The sequence below is a fragment of the Nestor notabilis genome, unplaced genomic scaffold (assembly GCF_000696875.1).
Source record: "Nestor notabilis isolate BGI_N333 unplaced genomic scaffold, ASM69687v1 scaffold9544, whole genome shotgun sequence".
Taxonomy (NCBI): domain Eukaryota; kingdom Metazoa; phylum Chordata; class Aves; order Psittaciformes; family Psittacidae; genus Nestor; species Nestor notabilis.
The window spans coordinates 1-8340 of NW_009926840.1; the positions used below are offsets into that span (position 1 = coordinate 1).

Below are 8340 nucleotides of genomic sequence, written 5' to 3' on the forward strand. Positions count from 1 at the left end.
CCCCCCACCTTTCTTCCAGTCAGGGTATGAAATGGTGCAGGTGCCAACAACCTCTTTACACCTGCTTTTGTATACACAGATTCTGGATTTATTTCAACCAGCTGGTGCTCCTGGTCCAGCCTGTCCCTTGTACATCAACATCAGCAGTGTATGCTTGCTAGAGAAAAGCATGTTTCAGCTGGAGAACCAGCTGGAATGACAGCTGTAGCGAAACTCAGGCATTTGCCTATTCTTATCAGCTTTGCAACTCACACTGATGCGTGCTTCTTGGGGTTGATTTAGTAAATAATATGGCTGTGTGACAGCAAAAGCTGACTCTTAACCTGGTACGTCCAAATGGAAATCAGTACCTAAACAAACCAACATGGCCTCCTGCTTTTGGTGAAGCCTTTGATAGAGCTGCTGAAGAGAGCATCTTTCTCCCAAACCCTTTTAGCTGTAGATTTGAAGAACAGCTTGCTAAGATTAGAAACTTAAGAATGAAACCACGTAATGAGATGCAGTAATTCCTTGTTTGACAGCTATTTATAAATAAGATGTGTTTTCAACAACTGCTTGTTCAGAAATACTACTTTTTCAGAATGCAAGCAAAACCTAATTCTGATAATGTTTTTAATATTTTTTTTTTATATTATCACAGAAATCACTTTTGAGTTACAAATTTTTCGATCCTCTGATGAACAAGAAGCAGAGGGTATCTCACTTGAACAGTCAAGTCCAGACAGCATTTAGTGGCCAATTGCAGGCCTACGGCGAGAAAGCCACTGCTGCCCGTCCACCATCTGTATCCCCTGCAGCCACCATTACTCTCCCTTCTCAGACACTGCCTCCTAAACTCCTTTCCGCTTACAACCCTCCTCAGACCATCAGTTCCACCTCTCCCAGCACCTCTGATGGGCGGGGATCACAAAACTTGCTGGTGAACAGCTTCAGCCAAAGTAACAGTAGCATCTGTGAGAACCAGCAACAAAAATACACCTCTCAGACTCCTTTGGGCACCCAACCTCCAGCTGTGATGCGGGTGAAGTCTCCCAAGTCTGCAAGAGAGAAGTATGCGCTATGGTACCAAAATCCTGAAAAGGTAAAAAAACATGAGGAGAAGGACAAAAGCAAAGTGCAGGACACGAAGAGAGTGAACAAGGAGAAAGACATTAGAAAAGAAGAAACTGCCATGCTGGAAGAATCCTCCTGTTTGGATTCAGGTGAAGGTAGGTATTAATACACTGCTTTTGCTAACTACTGTGTGGATAGCCCTAGTGAAAAGGGGCCATTAAATCCAGGAATTGGAAACACAAGCGTTCATTTTTTCACTTGCTTTGCCATTACCCCAACTTTATGGTCGTGAGTATTCTCACTGAAAATTAAGGTCATTTTTAAGAATTCTCACTGAAAATTAAGGTCATTTTTAAGAATTCTCACTGTGTCGTACAAAAACCATTCAATCAAAGAAATCTTAAATGAATTGCTGTTGGGCAGAAGCTGGTTAAAGGAAAGAGCTAGATACTAGAAAAACACTGGTAGTTCACTGAAACTTACTCTTTTTCCAGCAGCAGGTTTTAAAGCCTGCATGCTGAAAGTAAAAACGTGTCACATACTTATTGCATACTAGTTTACTGAAACACATAGATCAGACATAAATGTCTTTCATTGTGTATTAAACTCTGCCATTTCACACGAAGTCTAAAACATGTGTAAACTGACATGTAGTTTTACCAGAGCTTTGGTTTGAATTGTGCTGTAAGCTCCTCTCCACCTTGGCTGCATAATTTATGACTTCAAAAGATGTAGAAATGGTGCACACTTAAAAAGGCATTGAAAAATTAAACAGAAACACACAAAGAATACATGATTTATTAACACATAAGCACACAGAAAACAGGGCAGAGTTCAGTTCCTTTGTTAAATGGGTGTTTAATTTCAGAGGTTTAACTTAGAAGTCAGGTTTAGTCCTTTCCTATCACAGTTAGGAGGCATCTTAGGGTGCCTCTTTGAAGTGTTGTTGCACTCCTAGATAAGGGTGCCTTAAGATGATCTTTTCACATCAACCCTGGTCGTACTGCACAGTGCCCACACAGCTTGAGGTTGCTTTGAAGATATTCATGCTTGAATTCATAAACATGTGAGCATCTTTCTCCAGAAGCTAGTAACAAAATTCTGAACAGCTAGGTAAGGAAAAGTCTGTACTATGTTTCAAGTTGGTGCTTACAGTGAAGCTTTGAAACAGACAGAGCCATATCAAGAAATGGACTTGAATTCTTTGAAATGAAATGCTTGCAGCAAAATTGTCCACATAAGTTGTATTGTACACACTGTGACTATTAATATTACTGTTGGCATTTCCCTCAAAATTTGTTGCCACTTTTACACTTTTTATACTCCTCCTATACCATGTAATTTTAATATTAAAAGCAAAAGAATCAAGTGGAACATTGCATGATAGCTCTTTTTTTCTCCCTATGACTTAAAGCTCAGGTAGCTCAGAGGTTGTCAAGAATGGCTGAGCTTTAGCAGAATCACTGTGTTTACGCAATGTCAGTGCAAGTTAATAATGAATACAAAGGATTGTGTGGTTTTTAAGCTTGACAGAAAACCCCACATGAAAAGCAATGAGATATTACCAAGATACTGAGTGTTCCTTCCTGTTCCTGCCAACTTTTCGTTACAGCAGCTATTTTTCTTATTTATCAAAAAGATAGGATACTCCTGAAATACTACTTTAAAAAGAGGGATTAGAGATTAAGTATATCATGCTTTCATAATGCCATTTGAAAGAGCAAAAGAGCAGTTTACAAGTGCAAATAACTTTGAAATATGGTATTGCCGTTAATGAGGAGCAAGTCTCTGTTGCAGGTTATTCAAGCCTGAATGCCAGCAGCCCATATACAATGCTACTGACTTTCCTGCTTAGCAGAGTGTTGAAATTACATCTAATTTTGGGAATCTGTAATTGGCAGGGAGGAAGGGATAAAAACATGGCATGAAAAGGAGTTCAGCTTTCTACTGTATTTCTTGCTGGAACCTGGATGTTGAGATAGATTTATATACAGAAACATATATATTAATGTATCATGCTGTCGTCTTCTGCGCAGCTACATCTGTTGCTATGTAACTTGAATTGCTGTGCTGATGCCACATCATGTCTTCAAATAAGAAAAGCTGACTTCGGGTTAATATTGCAGTAGCACGAAACCTGTAGAATAAAGTAGCTGTGCCTTTTTCTAAACTCTGGTACTGCCTACTGTGGAGAAGGTTGTGTGAGCTCTATTACTAACTTATAGAGCTTATTCCAAGTAATTCACTGTGAGAATAAAACTGTAAAGGGTTTTCTCAAGCCCATCAGGTTGGTACTGTTTGGCTGTATTAAGAATCTGCTTACCACAAGTGTCGTATTCTGCTTTTCTGTAGGAGTTCAGGAAACTTACGCTGCCTTCACAGATCCTCCTTCACCAACAACTGAACAACCAGACTATGTAATGTGAGTAAAATTGTAATTAACTCTCTTGCCACTCATGCAAGCAGATGAAAAATCACTGCAAAACCTCTCATTTAGCTACAAAATTGAAAATTTACCAAAATGTAATTTTAGAATAACAAGAAGTTCCTTTAAGTCACCCTACTGCTTTGTTTAAGTACCTGTGAGTTTTTTAAGGTCTGAGGTTGTTGTCCCTTAATTATTGTGGGGGAATAGAAGTGCTAAAAAGTGTTTTTAACATATTTTAGAAGAACACTTAAAACATTTAATTTCATTCTTCTTCAAGAACACAATAAAAAAGGAATATGAACCTGCACTGTTTTCTTCTTAGAAATGAGGCAATACAGAAGGAAAGCTGAATACTAGAATACTCAATACATAAATTTGAACATCTTTTCTGTGTTTTCACTGCTTAGTGCATCTAAGCTGGAAAGGTTGGGAGGGCAGATGGCAATCTTTAAAGTCCAACATGACAAAGCCTATATATGAGCTAAAAAGAGTTAAGCGTTCAAGGTTTTTCTAAAGCTTTAATGTAAAATGGCCACTGGCTAACTTGAAGCTACAGCAAAATACCCTATTTCACCACAGAATTGCAGACCAAAAAGCTAAAGAAAAAAAAAACCCTACTCAATTCAGATTTTAAATTTCAGCTGCTTAATTTTTACTACAAAGCAAGATAGAAGTGCATTAAACTTGACTGTGAAATGTTATGTATCTACAATGGCTAGCATATTGCAGTCTGTAAAGTTTTAGAAGGACTTTGCAGTAAGTTTAATTTTAGCTCCTTAACAAGTTGTCACACATCAGATTAACATTCCCGAAAGTTAAAATTTACCTCCTATGTAAAAAAGATTTTTATCCATGACAAGTATTAAAGAACTTTCTTTAAATGAAATAGCTCTAATAACAGAATCATTTGATTGCCTAAATACTTTCTTAGAATGTTAAAACTTCACTGTCAGGAGGATTCTTCTTTAGTGTTGTAAAACAGAGAAATAACTTTTGCAAATGCCAGTGTCTGAGCTTTTTCCCTACTGTTTTATTGGTGGCCATTCTTAAAGAAGCGTGAAAGTTGAAGGAGGCTGCAGTGGAATAACTTGGCCAGTGCAACCTGAATTTCTATGAAATGCTTTCTCTTTTTGTGGGGAGGAGGTAGAGTTGGCACTGTGGGGGCCAATCTAAAGCTCTTTTCTCCATTGGAAAGCTGAGTTTGAGGTTTTGACAGGCCTTCAGTGCTCAGAGCTGAAATGAGTGCCATGATAGGTAAAGCCAGGATGATCCTGACACTTCCCAGCAGTGCTATTGTGCAGCGTGGGCCTCAGCAGGAGCATTGAGTCCCCTTGTCATATTCACAGTACAGAAGAGGGGGAACAATTTTGTCTCTCTTAAAACACTGAATTGCCAGGTTCACCAGCTTCTCTCAGAGAAGTAATATCACTTCAGCAAGGGAGGTGAGGCCTCTGTAGAACTTGAACTTTGGTATATTTCCTGTCTGCTTTAAGGTAGACAGTGTGGTAGCACCCTGCTTCATACTTTATGCAGTTAGTGGTGCTCCTTGGAAAGACTGAAAGCAAGTCTGGCCCTGCAGGGAAGCAGTTTTAGTACTTCATGTTTTAGGCTGAGAACTCAAACTTAAATTTAATTCCCAACCTCTGCTGGGTGAAAGTGAACAGGTTCAGCTCTTTGCTGTCTGCTTCTCAATCAGTGGAGGGCAGTGATACTGAGGAGTAAGGGATATGGTTATTTGATATAAGTTAAGATTAAAGATGGATTGTAGAATCACAGAATAGTTTGAGTTGGAAGGGAACCTGAAGACCATCCATTTCAACTCCAGCCATGAGTAGGGACACCTTCCACTAGAATAGAAGCTAATAGCCATTTCTAAAATAAAAAAAAACCCCAACCTACAATACACACACACACACACACACACACACACACACACACACACACACACAAACACACACAAAAAAAGAAAAAAGAATAAAACCAAAACCAAAGCAAAACAAAAAAACCAAACAAACAACAAAACCACACAAAACAAAAACCAAACCAACTAGAAGCAAAACAAAATGAAAAGAAAAAAAGCCTTCATGCAAGATTTCATCAAGTTTTCATTGAGATTTCACTAAATGTCTTAGTTAAATAGATGGCAATGGAACTGGTGTTCAATAAAATAATCAAATTTTATCATTACCTGTGCTTCAATGTTACTTGTAGGCACAAATGTAACTAAAAATCTAAGTGCATCCAACTCCATAAATGAAATCGCTTCCAAAAATGAAAAATGTAATTAAATGAATTTTCAAAAGTAAATATAACCTAATTAACCTTCATAGAAAGAGATTATAATCTAGCAGTTTCTCTTATTTCACTGAAGCTGATGCATTTATTAGTCATTCTATATTCGAATGTTTGCTAATGTTTTCTAAGTGTGCTACACTTTGTTTTTGTGCAGCTTCTGAATAAAAACTCTCTTAAGTAAAGTATTAGCAAATAACTGTCACAAAAATATAATAGATTTCTACAATTACCTGAATAAATTATCTTGGAACATGTGTGCTTACATGTAGAAGCAGTCAGTTAACTGACTTAAAGCTTGGGTGTCTGTGCTTGATATTCACTATGTTCTTGGGGGAAAATTGCATGTGTGCTTGTTTTTCCATTAGAAAATACACAGATATCATCTCAAAAGAGCAACGTGAGAGTTACAAGGGAGACTTCTATGCAGAGTATGGTGAATACAGGACTTTGCATGCTTGGATAGAGAGTATCACCAAAAGATTCATGAAGTTTGATGCACGACGAAAACGTCTTTCTCCAGAGTCCAAGGAATATCGGGTAAAGAAGGATGAAAGTGTGAAGATTATGTTTCATCTCCCTCTTATCCCTTCCAAAAATCCACATATTCAGCACACACAGGCTCCTCAGTATATTTATCTATTAAAATATATAGGTGTGGTTTTAAAAGACTTGCCAGGTTCAGTGTCTGAGACTGAGTAACTGGTCATAGAGCTGGAACTACCAGACTGGCTCAGACTTTGCCGACCACCTCAACGTCCAGGCAAGGCGAGGGAGTGCTGTTAGGCAGATGGGGAAGAAGACTGGAAGCATCCATAATCCCAAAGCTTTCCCTGACCCTCTCTTTCCCATGATTTTAGACATTTAACTACATCTGTAGCCACAACTTACCCATCTTCCAGGTAGCTGATCGTAGCTATGATTTTAGCAGAGAAGGGGGTTAAAAATCTGATACTCTGGATCTCCAGCCTGGACTGCTCTGGTTTGGATATACAAATTCCACATGTTTAATATGAAAGTTCTTCAATTCTGTGTGCACTGAGGATTTTGATTGGCTTTTATTTGTTGGTCAGATTGTAAGTGTATTTTTGAGCGTTTTAAAAACCCTGGTACTGTGCAATCAGACAAAGGGAAAACTTGCAGAATTTCCATACATGCTCTGACCCTGCGTGGGTTAGCTCTGGTTTTTGAAGCTTGAGAAAACTCTACAAAAAGCTGTTCAGCCCTCAAACTCCACCTGTTTGAGCTGTCTGTGAACACACAACAGTGTGAGCAACTTCTGAAAGTACATCTTCAAACACATTCTCCTTTTATTGCCTATTTACAGGTTTAATTTCAGATCTTGGGTGATATGGGGGGCTGTGGGTTTATTTTTTGCAGTGCAGGAAAGTGGTGGTTCATAGCTAAGAAAATATCTTGAGTGAAACTGAGTATATTATTAGTATTCTACGTAAATTTACATTTTTCTGGTAGTAGTGAAATGTTGTTCATGTTCTTTTTATTTGAAGGTACTTCATGAAGAAGTTATAGAAGAGTACCAAACATTAGTACAGGTATGTGTAACAGCAGACTTGTGGGATGTAGTAGTTACTGAGACTGGCCCAAGTCTATTTTTAAGCAAAGGATATGAAATCCTGAACTCTTCTGCAGAAATGTTTTCATGTCCTAATTTTCTTTTTACCTTTACAGTCTAGTCCCAGCTACCATGAACAGAAGAGCAGATGCGAGTATCTCCACAGCAAGCTGTCTCACATCAAGAGACTGGTTGTGGAATTTGACGAGCACAAGCAGAATTATGACACTAGTCTTCTGCTTTGATCAGGATGTGAATGAACCGAAGGTTATTTATGTAAAACCTAAGATTAGTTGCTCTAAAATTCTAAAAAATAGTATCAAACTTCTGCATTAAGCAAGTCTCAGTATTAGCAGACTAAAGTTAACTACTCTTGGCTTTATTTGTTGTCGCTATATGCATATTTGAAGCTGCTTTATCTGGTCCTTTCTTTTCTTCAAGATTTATGTTTGTTTATTTTAAATAATTTTATCAGTAGGTGCTGGGGAACCAGTACCTCTACTATGAAGTTCTGCACATTTTAAGAAAATATTGTAGCAAATTGAATTGATATTGGGCAAATATACGGCTGGTTTCTGACATTTTTTGTTAATGCAAAGTCTTTGCCTTAAATGGTAGAAGGTTTAGAAATTTGCACAAAATACTTTTAAAAAAAGAAATCACATTGTTTTGGAGGGTTAAAGAGGCATGTATATGTGCTGTATATGGCCCATTTTGTTACAACAGAAATTCACTCCTGCAACTTAAACCCCCCTTTGCAGTGATTGCCTTAAGGTATTTGATTGGGTATATTTAGTGTAGCTGTTATTAGCTACACTGCTTTCCACTTTGCTGAAGCACCTGGGAAGCACTACATGGCCTACGTACACTACTAGTGTCTGGAAGTGTGTGTTTGTACTCTGTGTGTGTGCAAGAATGTGTGAGTGTGAGCATGTGTGATGGGGGAAAAAGAAAAAGCTGCTACTCTAGGTAGGCCAAATGCTCAGGTTAAACA

At 38.1% G+C, this 8340-nt stretch overlaps 1 protein-coding gene across 1 annotated transcript; it reads left to right on the top strand.

Moving 5' to 3' along the window:
* Positions 1-640: 640 nt before the first annotated feature.
* On the top strand, positions 641-7591 carry ELL2 (elongation factor, RNA polymerase II, 2; the record flags this gene model as incomplete). The annotated part of the gene is made up of 5 exons (XM_010013766.1): positions 641-1208; positions 3406-3475; positions 6142-6313; positions 7282-7326; positions 7463-7591. Coding segments are annotated over 5 exons (984 nt in total), but the record flags the coding sequence as incomplete, so codon positions are not given.
* Between the last annotated feature and the right edge of the window lie 749 nt (positions 7592-8340).